Raw genomic sequence first — 16,375 nt, 5'->3', positions numbered from 1 at the left:
TGAGAGTCTCGACTTTCTGTGATGGTAATACTAGTGTGTTGCCCAAACTGTTCGGACGCTACAGACAGAAGTTGGCAGATCTGCAGTACCGACTTCAGACATATATATTTAACCTTGCAAAATTGTATATATTTCTGTTTGGCCAGGCGTCTGGAAGGGACCCCTAAACATTTCAGAGCAAGTTTGAGAAATGTACGTTTGTAATGTTGTCTACCCGGCCAAAAACAGAGTCTGCAAGAGCAGGTAACTGCTCGGTAAAGAACACGTTTGTCAATTTTGTTTTGAGTCAAATCGACTTTTTCATGACCACAATTAGAACCCCAAACATCTCTGCGTCTACTCTTTGGGAAACTTTGAAAGCTTATATCAGAGGTGAAATGATTTCCTACACCGCACATGAGAACAAACTGAAAAAGGATAGGCTATCTATGTTAACACGCTGTATTGCCCAATTAGATTACATTTATGCCGTTTCACCATCTCCGGCTATTTATAAGGAATGTTTAACTTTGCAAGCAGAATTTGACACATTATTACCAGATCAGGTTACTGAACTGCTTGTCAAGTCTAGGTGCACTTACTATGAACAAGGAGATAAAGCCAGTAAATTATTAGCTCACAAGTTACGTCAACTATCATCATCATTTCAGATTCCTAAAATTCATACATCGTCTGGGATATCATTAGACCCTAGAGGGATCAATGAGGAGTTCAAGAGATTTTACCAGTCTCTATATACTTCTGAAAGTAATGCGGATACATTGGAATTGGAGGATTTCTTCCACTCACTTGCTGTGCCTTCGGTCAGACGGGATTTGGTAAAAAAAAATTAGAGCAGCCGATCACTGTTGAAGAATTGTCTAATACTGTCCAATCCCTTCAATCCGGGAGAAGCTCAGGGCCTGACAGCTAGTCAGCAGAGTTTTATAAGAAGTTTCTCCAAAATAGCCCCTTTTCTAATTGAAATGTACAATGAAGCATTTGTAAATGGTGCTCTCCCACAGACTCTCACTCAGGCAGCCATTTGTCTTATTCTTAAAAAAACAAAGACCCTCTTGACTGTGTATCATACCGTCCAATTAGCCTGCTAAATTTTGACTATAAAATTCGAGCCAAACTTCTGGAAACGCGTCTGGAAACAGTCCCCATCAATTATTTATCCGGAACAAACAGGATTTATTAAAAATAGACACTCATTCTTCAATCTTCAACAATTATTTAATATTATATATAACCCTTCTGTCGCCAATACCTCTGAAGTCATTATATCCCTGGATGCGGAGAAAGCGTTTGACTGGGTGGAATGGAAATACCTTTTTTATACTCGAAATAATTTTGGCTTTGCCTCCAAATTCATGACTTGGATAAGACTTCTGTACTCATCCCCTCAAGCCTCTGTCAGGACTAATAACACTCAATCAGATTGCTTCCCTTTGCAACGATCCACACGCCAGGGTTGCCCTTTAAGTCCCTTACTGTTTGCCCTCGCCATAGAACCACTTGCAAAAGCACATCGCTCCAACCCCCTCATCAAAGGTATAGTCAGATACGGACACAAACAAAAACTGTCTTTATATGCAGATTATTTATTATTATACACATCCAACCTTTCTGTCTCTGTTCCTGCTGCCCTTGCCACTTTCACATCCTTCGGTCACTTAGCAGGGTATAAACTGAATCTCAGTAAAAGCGAATTGATGCCGCTTAATATGGCCGCATAAAATTCCCCTTTACATAACTTGCTATTTAAAATTGCTCACAGTGGATATATTTATCTTGGGGTACATGTCACAATCAGATTTGAAAACCTTTTTCAAGCCAACTTTGCTCCTCTTTTAACCCATACTAAGGACGATTTGTAACGCTGGTCTTTGCTACACCTCTCCTTAGTCGCAATAATTAATTATATTAAAATGAATACTCTCCCCAAATTCTTATATCTCTATCAGTGCCTTCCAATATTTCTTCCCAATACATTTTTCAAAAAGATCGACGGCCTAATACTACCCTTTATATGGGACAAAAAGCCCCCCAGGATACGAAAACAGCTTTTGCAGAGGCCCAAACCCGACGGCGGTCTAGCTCTACTGGATTTCAGATTCTATTATTGGGCCACTAACCTTAGTGTCACGTTCCTGACCTGTTTTCTGTTGTTTTGTATGTGTGTGATGGTCAGGGCGTGAGTTTTGGGTGGGCAGTCTATGTTTGCTGTTTCTATGTTGGTTTTGGGTTGCCTGGTATGGCTCTTAATTAGAGGCAGGTGTTTTGCGTTTTCCTCTAATTGAGAGTCATATTAAGGTAGGTTGTTCTCACTGTTTGTTTGTGGGTGATTGTCTCCTGTGTCAGTGTCTGTATGTTACGCCACACGGGACTGTTCCGGTTTTTGTTAGTTCGTTCGTTTTATGTAGTCTGTTTTCCTGGTTCATGCGTTCTTCACGTTGTATGTAAGTTCGTGTCCAGGTCTGTCTACATTCGTTTATTTGTTTTGTAATTATTCAAGTGTTTGTCGTGTTTTTCCGTTTTGTCTATTAAATCAATATGTATTCACAACCCGCTGCATTTTGGTCAAATCCCTGCTACTCCTCTTCGGATGAGAAGGAGGAAGCCCGTTACAGAATCACCCACCCCAACAGGACCAAGCGGATTGAGGAAGGAGGGAAGGAACTAAAGCAATGGAGAGAAGAGGAATGGAGTTGGGAGCAAATTTTCAATGGAGAAGGACCCTGGGCTAAGGTTGATGTGAATCGCCGCTTGAGGGAGGAGAAGAAGGCAGCCACAGCCCAGGAGCGCTGGTATGAGGAGGCAGCACGTAAGAGAGGCTGGAAGCCCGAGAGGCTCACCCAAAAATTTCTTGGGGGGGGGGCCTAAAGGGGAGTGTGGCGAAGCCGGGTTGGATACCTGAGCCAACTCCCCGGGCTTACCGTGGAGTAAGAGGGCGTCGTACTGGTCAGACACCGTGTTATGCGGTAAAGCGCACGGTGTCCCCAGTACGCGTGCTTAGCCCAGTGCGGGCTATTCCACCTTGCCGCACTGGGAGGGCTAGGTTGGGCATCGAGCCGGATGCCATGAAGCCGGCCCAACGTATCTGGCCTCCAGTACGTCTCCTCGGGCCGGCGTACATGGCACCAGCCTTACAGGTGGTGTCCCCGGTTCGCCTGCATAGCCCAGTGCGGGCTATTCCACCTCGCCGCACTGGCAGGGCTACGGGGACCATTCAACCTGGTAAGGTTGGGGAGGCTCGGTGCTCAAGAGCACGTGTCCTCCTTCACGGTCCGGTATATCCGGCGCCACCTTCCCGCCCCAGCCTAGTACCACCAGTGCCGACACCACGCACCAGGCTTCCAGTGCATCTCCAGAGCCCTGTTCCTCCTCCACGCACTCTCCCTATGGTGCGTGTCTCCAGCCCAGTGCCTCCAGTTCCGGTACCGCGCACCAGGCTGTCTCTCCGTCTCCTCCCTACAGAACTGCCCGTCTGCCCAGCGGCGCCTGAACTGCCCGTCTGCCCAGCGGCGCCTGAACTGCCCGTCTGCCCAGCGGCGCCTGAACTGCCCGTCTGCCCAGCGGCGCCTGAACTGCCCGTCTGCCCAGCGGCGCCTGAACTGCCCGTCTGCCCAACGGCGCCTGAACTGCCCGTCTGCCCAACGGCGCCTGAACTGCCCGTCTGCCATGAGCCTGCAAAGCCGCCCGTCTGCCAAGAGCCTACAGAGCCTTCCGCCAGACCGGATCAGCCAGAGCCTTCCGCCAGACCGGATCAGCCAGAGCCTTCCGCCAGACCGGATCAGCCAGAGCCTTCCGCCAGACCGGATCAGCCAGAGCCTTCCGCCAGACCGGATCAGCCAGAGCCTTCCGCCAGACCGGATCAGCCAGAGCCTTCCGCCAGACCGGATCAGCCAGAGCCTTCCGCCAGACCGGATCAGCCAGAGCCTTCCGCCAGACCGGATCAGCCAGAGCCTTCCGCCAGACCGGATCAGCCAGAGCCTTCCGCCAGACCGGATCAGCCTGAGCCGTCCAGCCAGGACCAGCCGGAGCCGTCCAGCCAGGACCAGCCGGAGCCGTCCAGCCAGGACCAGCCGGAGCCGTCCAGCCAGGACCTGCCGGAGCCGTCCAGCCAGGACCTGCCGGAGCCGTCCAGCCAGGACCTGCCGGAGCCGTCCAGCCAGGACCTGCCGGAGCCGTCCAGCCAGGACCTGCCGGAGCCGTCCAGCCAGGACCTGCCGGAGCCGTCCAGCCAGGACCTGCCGGAGTCCCTCAGCCCGGACCTGCCGGAGTCCCTCAGCCCGGACCTGCCGGAGTCCCTCAGCCCGGACCTGCCGGAGTCCCTCAGCCCGGAGCTGCTGCCCCTTATCCCGGAGCTGCTGCCCCTTATCCCGATGCTGCCCCTTCATCTAGGTGGGTTTAGTTGGAGGGTGGTCATTGGGAGGGGGATACAGAAGCGGGGAGTGACTATGGTGGTGTGGGGACAGCGTCCGGAGCCTGAGCCACCACCGTGGTCAGATGCCCACCCAGACCCTCCCCTGGACTTTGTGCTGGTGCGCCCGGCGTTCGCACCTTGAGGGGGGGGTTCTGTCACGTTCCTGACCTGTTTTCTGTTGTTTTGTATGTGTGTGATGGTCAGGGCGTGAGTTTTGGGTGGGCAGTCTATGTTTGCTGTTTCTATGTTGGTTTTGGGTTGCCTGGTATGGCTCTTAATTAGAGGCAGGTGTTTTGCGTTTTCCTCTAATTGAGAGTCATATTAAGGTAGGTTGTTCTCACTGTTTGTTTGTGGGTGATTGTCTCCTGTGTCAGTGTCTGTATGTTACGCCACACGGGACTGTTCCGGTTTTTGTTAGTTCGTTCGTTTTATGTAGTCTGTTTTCCTGGTTCATGCGTTCTTCACGTTGTATGTAAGTTCGTGTCCAGGTCTGTCTACATTCGTTTATTTGTTTTGTAATTATTCAAGTGTTTGTCGTGTTTTTCCGTTTTGTCTATTAAATCAATATGTATTCACAACCCGCTGCATTTTGGTCAAATCCCTGCTACTCCTCTTCGGATGAGGAGAAGGAGGAAGCCCGTTACACTTAGGATCATTCAGTACTGGTTGCAGAGCCGAGAGATATTCCCACCTCCAATTTGGCTAGAGATGGAGGTCGTCTCATCTATACCGGCATCATTTGTCTTCCCTCGCTCACTCCTCCGTTACAGACCCTTACTCCCCCTTCACCAAAAATATATGTGTCAAAACAACATTGAAGATCTGGAATCCTTCCTGGTGAAACACAGTTCGACACATTTCTTATCCCACTTTCTACTCTGAAAGGCACCTTGTCAATAATCTATAGTCAAATTTGCTCACTACAAACCACCTCATTAAACAAGATGAAATCCTCATGGGAGGAGGAACTGGGTGAGGAAATATCTGATGAACTATGGGAAGGGGCACTCAAAAGGGTACATAGCTCTTCTATTTGCGCTCGACACGGTCTCATTCAATGCAAACTCATTCATAGGGCCCACTGGACCAAAGCAAGATTTCCTAAATTTACAAGGATGTGAACCCTAATTGTGTACGATGTAATTAGTCTCCTGGTAATCATGCACACATGTTTTGGTGTTGCCCATCTCTTGTTGGTTTCTGGAAAGACATCTTTAACACACTCTTAGAATGAAGCGGCACACAGATCGAGCCAGACCCTTTTATTGCACTATTTGGGGTTTCCTTACCCACAATACAATTGACCAAAAAGAATAAGGATGTAATTGCCTTTGTCACTTTGTTAGCGAGACGATTAATTTTACTTAGATGGAAATCCTCTGCACCCCCTTCTCATGCTCTTTGGAATAAATCCATTTTAAACACACACTCAATGGGTCTGTAGACAAATTCTATGCAATGTGGGCTCCCTTCTTTCCTTATGTTAAACGACTACATTTCCCTGCAGTTCCAGAGTGATGTATATTTATATATTGGTGATGTAAGAGGCCTGGTATGTGTATACACGACATCTCGGATGTTAAGGATTGTATTATCTGTGCTTGTTGACCTATAACAACTGTATCAATACATATATACATGTATATATATATATTATTTATTTTTCTCGTCTTTTTATTTTTTCTTATTTGTATTTTTTTTATGTCTGTCTCTCTCTCTCTCTGTTTTGCTGTATTGTTGTCTTTGATGTGTTGTGTTGTTTTATATTACTACCAAACAAGTGCAATTATTTTGTAAATGCTGGTGTTGAAAATTCAATAAACAAAGTTAAAAATAAATAAATAATTAAGAAACATTGAACATCTAATAGTCAAATCATAGTGTAAAAGCAGGTGAGCTGGTTCTACTCTATTTGGCAATTTTCTGGTGTTTTGTGGTGAAAAACTGAGCGTGTTGAGCATAACACATCAACCCTGTTACCCATAGATAGACAGGCTAGAAATGTTTTAGCAATTGACTTTATTATTTTGAATCTTGTATTCAATTGCCCCTCCCTGTTGCACACAACAAGCTTCCATTCCCTCTGTCACAAGAGGATTCATGGCTGATTTAACTAGTAATTACCGTTCAATTTTTCCCAGATGTGGTAAATTCCCACTTCCCACTTGGTTATGAACGCACCATAACGCCGCTAACCATACACTGCAGAGCCATATAATACCACTCATTGGAACGACAACGCCTAGACCTACACGCTGACATATTGTGGAGCATTGTTCAATGTATTGTTTGTTTAAATCGATAAAAACAACAATACATTATAATTTTTTTGCAGCCTAGCGCCCGTGATACTAGAGGCACTTACTAGTCACACTTTTTATTACATTTTTTAAGAGGAGAAAATGTGTTTTTTATCAAGTTGAACTTGTGCTCTTTATGACAGGATGTTAAAATTAGGTGACATCCAACATATTTTTTTTCACTCACCATCACAATTTAAATTACTTATATCATTGGCAAAGTTTTGGCTTGGTGGCCCAAAAAATGTCTCCATTGATCAATCCGTAAAGAGTAAATTAAGAAGCTGAATTAGGAATGCCTTTGGCCACCCTGTAGACTAGATGTCATAGCCATGCATTTCTGGAATATTGTCAGGCATAACAGTACATGCATTTGAGAAAATTTATGTACGTGTACGTATCTCTGGAATATATTTTAAGGCACTACATGCATTTTAGCAAAGATGTTAAATACAGTATATTGAAATGAGAGAGAGATCGAAATACTGGGAAAGAGAGAGAAAGTGGTGCGGGTCTGCGATACTATATGGTTTAGACATCAGAGAATGGCCGAGCCCAATCAAGGACTAGGAGCTTCTGTTGGCCAGCCAAAGACAACACACAGCTTCTCTCTGGATGACTGAACCCATGTCTCTGAAGCACTGTTCACAAGTCACACTCACTACACACTGGATCCCTCTATCTAACAAATATAGTTTTACAGTACTCAAAACTCAGTTACTGACATCTAAAACATTGGGGGTTGGGTGACTCCCTAAAATCTAACTAGGAGCTGACTAGTTAGTGTCACACCGTGATCTGTTTCACTTTTGTGATTGTCTCCACTCCCCTCCAGGTGTCGCCCAGCTTCCCCATTATCCCCTGTGTATTTATACCTGTGTTCTCTGTTTGTCTGTTGCCAGCTTGTTTTGTGTCGTCAAGCCTACCAGCGGTTTTCCCTCTGCTCCTGTCTCTCGAGTGTTCCTGTATCCTAGTTTCCCCGGTGTTGTCCATGCTGCCTGCCCTGACACTGAGCCTGCCTGCCATCCTGTACCTTTGCCCCACCAATCTAGATTACTGACCTCTGCCTGCCCTTGACCTGTCCTTTCGCCTGCCCCTGTTCGAATAATAAACTTTGTTATTTCGACACTGTCTGCACCTGTGTCTTACCTTAAACGTGATAGTTAGATTATGTCTGCTGACCTGCTATGATCCTTTGAAAAGCATAATAAATGGGTCAGGATAGAAAAGTTGAAGTCAGATATAGGCTGGGTTTACAGAGGCATCCCATTTCTGATATATTTTCCACTAATATGTCTTTTGATCAATCACATCAGATATTTTCACATCAGAGCTGATCTGATTTGTCAAAAGACTAATTATTGAAAAAAGATCAGAATAATTGCAGCATAAGTGCACACTAACTGCTTGAGGCACTGACAGAATACTCTTCACACCTCTCACATTGTATCTGCAGTACACCCCACTATGTGGCCAAGCTTGCTAGTCACCCTGCTTGACATTGTGGTCCACTCACCTGACACCATGTCATCCTTCAGTGGGATGGCCCAGTCCAGGATGACGAATGAGTGACAGCCTTCCATGGCGACCACCGTGATGTTGTGGGGCTTGTTTTTGGGCGGCTGTTTCTGATTAGAAGCCAGGCTGTCTTTCTTGAACAGGTTTTCCAGGACGTCCACCTGTAGGTATTCCAGAGCCTCCGTCAGCGAGCACGGAGCGCCCGGATCCTTCTGGATGAAGTTCACATACGGAGCTGGAGAGAGGGATGGCAGGGAGGGATGGGAAAGCAGCAAGATGGTTGATCAATTATGTTACATTTTTGCTGGTTTTACGCACCAACCAAGAAACTCCTTGGGAGAGCACAATGTTTTCTTTGGTCTACATTTTTACTGAACACTAAAATAATTATGTTGAAGAGGCAGTGCAGTTAAATACGTGTTAAAAAAAAATGATATTTCCACACTATGAGGTTGAAATTGTGAAAATTATGATCATGCCCAATCTGTTCAGGTGGGATGGAGTTTTTGGCACAGATCATGACATCACAATCTAATGTGATTATTCTGACCAATGACCAGTCATATTTTATTGGCTTATGTATCCTACTACTTTGAAGGGGTAGGCGGGGTAGGCTGGGTAGGCTCTAGATTCGAGACGACCCTATTCGCCAATAAGGGTTGTGTATATAAATAAACCTTCTTCAAATTTGCATCGACACGCCCACACGATCAGACTGAGCATTTCCATGGCAAAAGGACACTCAGGAAAATAATAACTTAATTTTGAGTTATTTTTATGACATGATGATTTATTAGACACACAGTGATGATTTAAAAGGATTTAATTAAAAAGACTGCATAGAGGTTTTAATACAAGAAGGAAATGTTTTAACATCTGCTGGTGGACAAGAAAGTCTCATTTTACAATCTATTCCGTTTATAACTCAGTCTACTAGGGTAGGCTCCTCTGTCAGGAGTTCAGGAGAAGTCAGAGTGGGTGATCTTGCGTAGCATAACAGGTCGTGTGAGACCCCTGGTCCCATCCTTGCTCCCCATCGGGTGATTCTCTGTCTGTCTGTATTTCTGTCGTTCTTCGTGTCCTTGGGAGCTACTGTAGTGCCAGTTGGATCCATAGACAGCTGTGAACACTTCCAGAACTCCCAGAATTCTCAGTATGATTGGGATGGGAATGGGAATTTGGCTGGACTCAGTCCCAACCCACCACACGACTCAGGACAGCCAACAGACACAGTCCAACAGGGCTACAAGGTTTCTACTCTCCTTTTTAAAAGAATACAATAGATTTGAGAACGTTTCAACTACATCTGCATCCTTACAGCTACACATCTGGACACTGATGTATGTGTCTGTCTGTGTATCTGCTTTTCTAGATGTATACATGTGTCTGTTTCCACATGGTATCTTACTTTTGAGATCTTGTGTCTTCTATGGTCTTTCTATATCTATCTTTTGATCTACTACATTCTGAGGAAGTAGATCTAGTGCTTTTAACCCTTTCCTTTATGTTCCCGGAACAGTTTGGAATCACTAAAATACTATTTAATGTAATTTTCCACCACGACCCTTCATCTACTTTCCCAAGTATGGGGCTCAAAATTGCAAAACATGTAATTTAAAAGAAAACAAAAAAAGTTGACCTGGTAGCGACATCCATAATGTTCTGGTTCAATTTGACCCCCGCATTTTGATCTTGGTCTATATAACCTTTGAACGGTTTGTCCTAGAAACAAGCTGACGAGACAATTTGACCTTGACCTTTGTTCTAGAGACAATTGGTATTCTGTGCAGTAAAGATCTATCCACGATGATCACAAGGATATAAGTTTGTTTTCCCTGTGACGTTCAGAGGCCGAGGGACAGTGATCTGAATTCTAGCAAAACATTTAATAAATGTCGTAAAATGTAGTAATTTGATGGATTTACGAATTTGGTGCAGTATTCAAACATTTGACTCAACATTTTTTACAGTTGGGTCTATCAACTCAGGGGGGGAAACATATGAAAGAGGAGAGAGGTTAAAATTGACCCGGAACATAAACGGTGTAGGCCAAATCGAACATAGGGGAAAGGATAACTTTATACTCTTCTTCCCTTCTGTAACACTCCATTGACTTACATCATAAGCTCTATATGAGTCTTCAGATAACATGTGTCTGCCTGTAAAGAGGAACCCAATACCCTTTGGCTGGCGCCAGTACAGTTGACTGACACGATTGGTCAATTGAGTTAGCATGGTCAAAACCCCCTCCAGATAGAGGAATGGAGGACGTGTCAGAAAGCTGGCTGCTGTGTTGGATCTGATATATTAAACTCATAAATATGAGAGAGTAGGTCTCCTTGTTTGGCCGTCAGGGACCTCTCCTCTCACTGCTGATATCAGCGGGTTTCATATTATTTCCTTATTTCTCTGTTATTCTTATTCTATTTCATTCTGTCTTAGGATTCCTTTAATAGATGTAATGAGCTTCAGATGTGTTTTCTGTGCGTCCGCCGGCCTCGGCTCACGGGATAGTTTAGCTGGATTAGATGACCTGGTTCAGGGGCCAATGTTGTAATAACATTTTAATAATATGGTAATTAAGAAGACTTTCACCCAAAGCTGTCAACACATAAGCCTACACCATATTCAGTACACATGGCTCTGGTGTTTCAAGCATCGTGCACCAACCAAACAATTGGAATTGTTCCAATTGGTGGTACTGCCCAACTCAGGGGTGGGCAATAATTCCGTCTCGAGGGCCACATCAGGATTGCAAAATTAAGCAGAGGGTTCCACAGATTTTTATGCGGACCGATTTGTCAAAAGCAATTTGCGGGCCAGAAAAAGGGCAGTTATTTGAAAACGTATAGGTCCATTATAATTTAAACATCATTTCTATATATTTGAAACGTTGAAGAGTGACCTGTTTGTAATAATGTTTTTACTCAAACCTCCCGCAGGCCAGATTGAATGGGCTCGCGGGCCAGATCCGTTTGGGCTCGCGGGCCAGATCCGTTTGGGCTCGCGGGCCAGATCCGTTTGGGCTCGCGGGCCAGATCCGTTTGGGCTCGCGGGCCAGATCCGTTTGGGCTCGCGGGCCAGATCCGTTTGGGCGCGCGGGCCAGATCCGTTTGGGCTCGCGGGCCAGATCCGTTTGGGCTCGCGGGCCGGATCCGCCGGTCTAACCGGTAGCCTTGCTTCGAAGGCTGTCCAATGCCACTGACACATTTCGAATTGAGGTCCTCATAGTGAACAATACCAGCTAACACTGCTGTTACCGAGACCCGTCAGTTAGGGTACTGTCCAACTATGCCACGCCAACACATTCACATGGGAGATGTGAGTGGCGCTCCCTGATGACTCAGCAGGAATGTACACATCATCATTAGGAGCCCAACAACCACCGAGAGGCTCCTTCATGAGAGACAGTAGGAGGGAGGGAAGGAGAGAGAGGGTGATGGGGAATCAGAGATGGTTTTATTCCTGTTCAGTCTGTTTTTCCAGCGATAGGAGTGGATGTGGATAAAGCAGACAGAGGAGGAGACAGATGAAAGCAAGCACTTTAGAGCAGTAAAGAGACAGCAGGACGCTTCAAGAGCAACTGAACGTAGTAAGCAACTTCTCCTTTTGAAAACGGCCTACGTAGCATTGATATGAGTCAGAGACATTTATTCTAGTTTCAAAATTGACTACAAAGTGCAAATAGGGCAATTTCGGTCATACAGTCAGTCTCGTCCAAAACAGATTTGCGAGATATTTAGGAAAAAACGGCATGTCACGGAATGATAGGTACCGCAATAGCTTTCTTTGGGTTGGGTTTATTTCAATCCTGCCCACATGCCCACAGCTGGCAGTACCCAAGTAATCATTAAAATGGTACACAGCTGCATGCGACCTGATCGTAATGCTCAGGGACCATCAGTAAATTACACAATGCACATGGGAAAATATTTTTAAATGTCAATGACCTAAAAACCTTAAACCAACTATAACTTGTAGAAATGCATATAAAAATGTTGAAAGCATGAGACAGCTAAAAGGTGTGCAACATGAAAATATGTCTCATTTACATTGTGAAATGTATTGATGTTCCCTAACTAGCCCCACAGTTAGGCTATGCAAAGCCAATCCAACTTTGCCACTGTCGCCCATGTCATGTGGACCCTGAACTGTCAAGACCCTGGCCCTTACAATGCGAGTGGCATTGGGAAGTACAAAGGTCTACAGTATGACCATTAGTTCTACCAACAACATTCTTAACTAACTCTGTTGTCTCCAAATCTCTAACCTGTCATAGTGACACTTTACACACAGACCCAGTCTCGTGTACACCATGACCAGAGAAGGGGGTTCCTCCATGCAGATGCAAGTTTAGCAACCCTAGTGTGCCTTTGTTCCAGCCCAGCACTAACACTAATCATGCTCTTCAATCTAGACCAGGGACCTGGATGAGTTAAATCAGCTGTGTTAGTATTGGGCTGGAACAAAACCCAGCAAACAATGCAGACAGCTCTCCAGGACCATGATTGACCCTCAATCTCTGCAAGAGAGGGTCACAGAGGGGTGAAACAACATTAGAGGTCATTTCAGGATATCATCTGTTAGCTGAAAGAAGACACAACTCTGATGGTTCTGCCAGACCAATGCAAAGATGGCACTCCTTCATCTAAAGGGGTTTTCCTTGGCCCAGGGGTAATCATGTAAATATATGAGCTAGTCAAGAACTGTGAATGTATTTATGATGTGCGACTGAACGAGCCAAGATACAGAGAGCCAGAGTTAATTTCTCCTCCGTGAAAGAAAACTGAACACACACCAAATAGACTATAATTATTTATAAGGCTGAGACACACGTGTTGCACACACACGCACACACACACACACACACACACACACACACACACACACACACACACACACACACACACACACACACACACACACACACACACACACACACACACACACACACACACACACACACACACACACACACACACACACACACACACACACACACACTTAAAATGCGAGCACGCTCACTAAATCAAACACAAAAACATGCACGTGTTTCAGCTGGATGCCTGGATGAACATTATTCATGTTACGAAAAAACAGCCTTTCTCTTTGGCATCTAGAGGGACTTCACAGAAGCTTCCCCACAACAACAACAGAAAATGTAATCACTCACTACTGAGAACACTGCAGAAAGACAGGAGTGAGATATACTGTATGATTGAAGAGGTTAAGCTCTGTTTAAACCGAGAGCCATCATGTAGATAATGGCAATGCGGTATAAAGCAAGACCTGTGTGTTGACAGGGTTAAGCTCTAAACAGGAAAGTCTAAATCCACAGATGACAAGGTTAAGCTCTTAGACGGTGATGCTGAAATAACTGCAAGTGGTGTGTTTCATCAGCGTAGGGCAGAGGTAGATCGTTTGTCAAAACTCAAACACAAACAGCTCAAACACACTGACGAGCACACACCCACGTGCATGTGAGGTGCACTCACCCAGTCAGGCACACATACATGCAAGCAAGCATGCTCACACACATTGCACAAGCTACAGTTATCCCTTTTCCTCCATACCGTAGCCTACCTGTGAAGCGTTTCTTCCCGGCGAGGTCGAACTCATTGGAGGGGCTATTGTTGAAGGGCCTGGTGTCTGGTTCAGGGGCGGGGTGGTCTGTCGTGGTGGTGGTGGGGGGCAGCGTGGGGGGCAGGGTGGTCTGCCACAACAACTCATCTAGAAAAAAAAAGGGGCAAGTGAAGGCATGACCATCACAAACTAAATCCAAATACCATTGAATTTAGTCTGTGTGACATTTTGTATGTAGCACTAGACCTTTGTAATTGGTATGTAAATAAGCATGCCATAGCTCTTGAAATGAGTGTGATATCATTGGAAATGACCTTGATGTTTTTTTCCCTTTTAAAAGGCAAGTTCTTCATGTGTAATGTTTTGCTGCCAATATTTTTCCATTCCCGAGGCACCGGCTTTTGAACATCATGCCCGTTTCGCAGTAGATTACTGTAATGTTCATGGTTCTGAGCCTAACAAATGTGTAAGGATTAAGTCAGTGAGGTCATTGAAATCAATTGGTTACTTCCAGCAGCACCAGGCATTCTGGCCTGTGGAGTGCCAACGGACCTCTGCATGACACCATCATGTGCCTCACACACAGCCTTGCAGGGAAACACTATGAATATATTGGGATGCAATTTGTCGAGTGGTGCATATACGAGCAATAGTTTTCTCATGGCACTAATCAAACTATAACATCATGGTGTATGCTTACCAAACATAACATAATCACAGTTCCTCCATTCACTGAAACCATGAATGACCATGCATTACCAGTATACCATAACATGACATGATACACTTTATATACTATATACAAAAGTATGTGGACACCCCTTCAAATTTGTGGATTCGGCTATTTCAGCAACACCCGTTGCTGACAGGTGTATAAAATCGAGCATACAGCCATGCAATCTCCATAGACAAACATTGGCAGTAGAATAGCCCGTACTGAAGCGCTCAGTAACTTTTAATGTGGCACCGTCATAGGATGCCACATTTCCAACAAGTCAGTTTGTCAAATTTCTGCCCTGCTAGAGCTGCCCTGGTCAACAGTAAGGGGTGTTACTGTGAAGTGAAACGTCTAGGAGCAACAACGGCTCAGCCAAGAAGTGGTAGGCCACACAAGCTCACAGAATGGGACTGCCAAGTGCTTAAACGCGTAAAAATAGTCTGTCCTCGGTTGCAACACTTGCTACCGAGTTCCAAACTGTCTCTGGAAGTAACGTCAGCACAAGAACTGTTCGTTGGGAGCTTCATGAAATGGGTTTCCATGGCCGAGCAGCAACACACAGGCCTAAGATCACCATGCACGATGCCAAGCGTCGGCTGGAGTGGTGTCAATCTTGCCGATTTTGGATGGAGATGTTCGACGAGCAGGTGTCCACATACTTTTGGTTATGTAGTGTATAACAGCACAAGTCATCATCACATGCAGTGACATCACAGAGCAGAACAGTACAGTGGAGCATGCCAGGGCATTCTCTCTGGGTTAGTAATGCCGTTCACAGACACTGTAGAGGTTGAGTTGGCCAGATAAAACATCAGAAACACAGCCGATGATGGAAGGAGCCCAAACCCAACCCAAACAAACACACAACCGACCATAGAAAAGACCACAGGCAAGGAAACACAAAATAGAGGAAACAGTCAACAAACAGATGAACTGATAGATTAACATTGAAAGAAACAAGGCAGGCCTGCATCAGACAACATGGCAACCATACCCATAGAGTCCGTTTCCATTCCCGAGGATTCCTCTGTAGGAGAAGTGAGACAGGCTGTAGCATGACCAAAAACCACTATACACTATATATACTATACACACACACACACACACACACACACACACACACACACACACACACACACACACACACACACACACACACACACACACACACACACACACACACACACACACACACACACACACACACACACACACACACACACACAAAGAGAGAGGAAATGCACAAATATATGCACACATATAAACATGCTGCAACGCTCACTTGTCTTTTTAGCTTCAGTATAAAGTTTCAAGTTGACGGTGGAAAAAAATGGTGCACTGTTTTGAGTTAAGAATTAAGTATTTCCTCCATTATTTGTTCTTAGTCATCTCAATTGCCTTGTAGTAAACTCAAAACAACTGGGCATGATTATTCCCTTAAACTTGCAAAAAGGAGAATTACATTGGAAAACATATTACTTATGGCTGTCTGTCTTTGGGTGTATGTTTGTTACAATAACCCCTATAAGAGCCTAATAATATGTATGTGTCTGAATGTGGGCTTTGTGTCTGTATTGTGTAAATCCCTACGGAACACTTAGGTCTAGCCATAAAAGTGTGTTTGGATGTGTAAGAATATTCAAAGATAAATACACAGCGCGGAGGACTAAAGGTCAAGAGGGAATTAACTAATGGAAATAGTTGTTTTTCTGTACTAGTGAATTTCTGATCAATGAAAATAGTTCATTTGTAATGGGGAACTGAAGATGAATGGGTCAGGGACACGGGTGGAATTCCAGTCTGGGATTCATACCTACATGGCAAGTTCTCATTGGTTTGAATTGT

General features: G+C 45.0%; 1 protein-coding gene across 1 annotated transcript in view; it reads right to left on the bottom strand.

The window, feature by feature from the left end:
• LOC139556641 (fibronectin type III domain-containing protein 1-like) overlaps positions 1–16,375 on the bottom strand; it is an 88,303-nt gene that overhangs the window by 30,096 nt on the left and 41,832 nt on the right. Inside the window, exons 15-17 of the mRNA XM_071370838.1 lie at positions 15,525–15,557; positions 13,813–13,959; positions 8,228–8,464 (exon numbers count right to left, since the gene is read on the bottom strand). Of these exons, the coding sequence (XP_071226939.1) occupies positions 8,228–8,464; positions 13,813–13,959; positions 15,525–15,557 (417 nt within the window). The remainder of the gene's footprint in view (positions 1–8,227; positions 8,465–13,812; positions 13,960–15,524; positions 15,558–16,375) is intronic.

Source organism: Salvelinus alpinus, chromosome 27 (genome assembly GCF_045679555.1).
Source record: "Salvelinus alpinus chromosome 27, SLU_Salpinus.1, whole genome shotgun sequence".
Lineage (NCBI taxonomy): Eukaryota > Metazoa > Chordata > Actinopteri > Salmoniformes > Salmonidae > Salvelinus > Salvelinus alpinus.
This window is presented reverse-complemented; position numbering and strand designations above follow the sequence as displayed.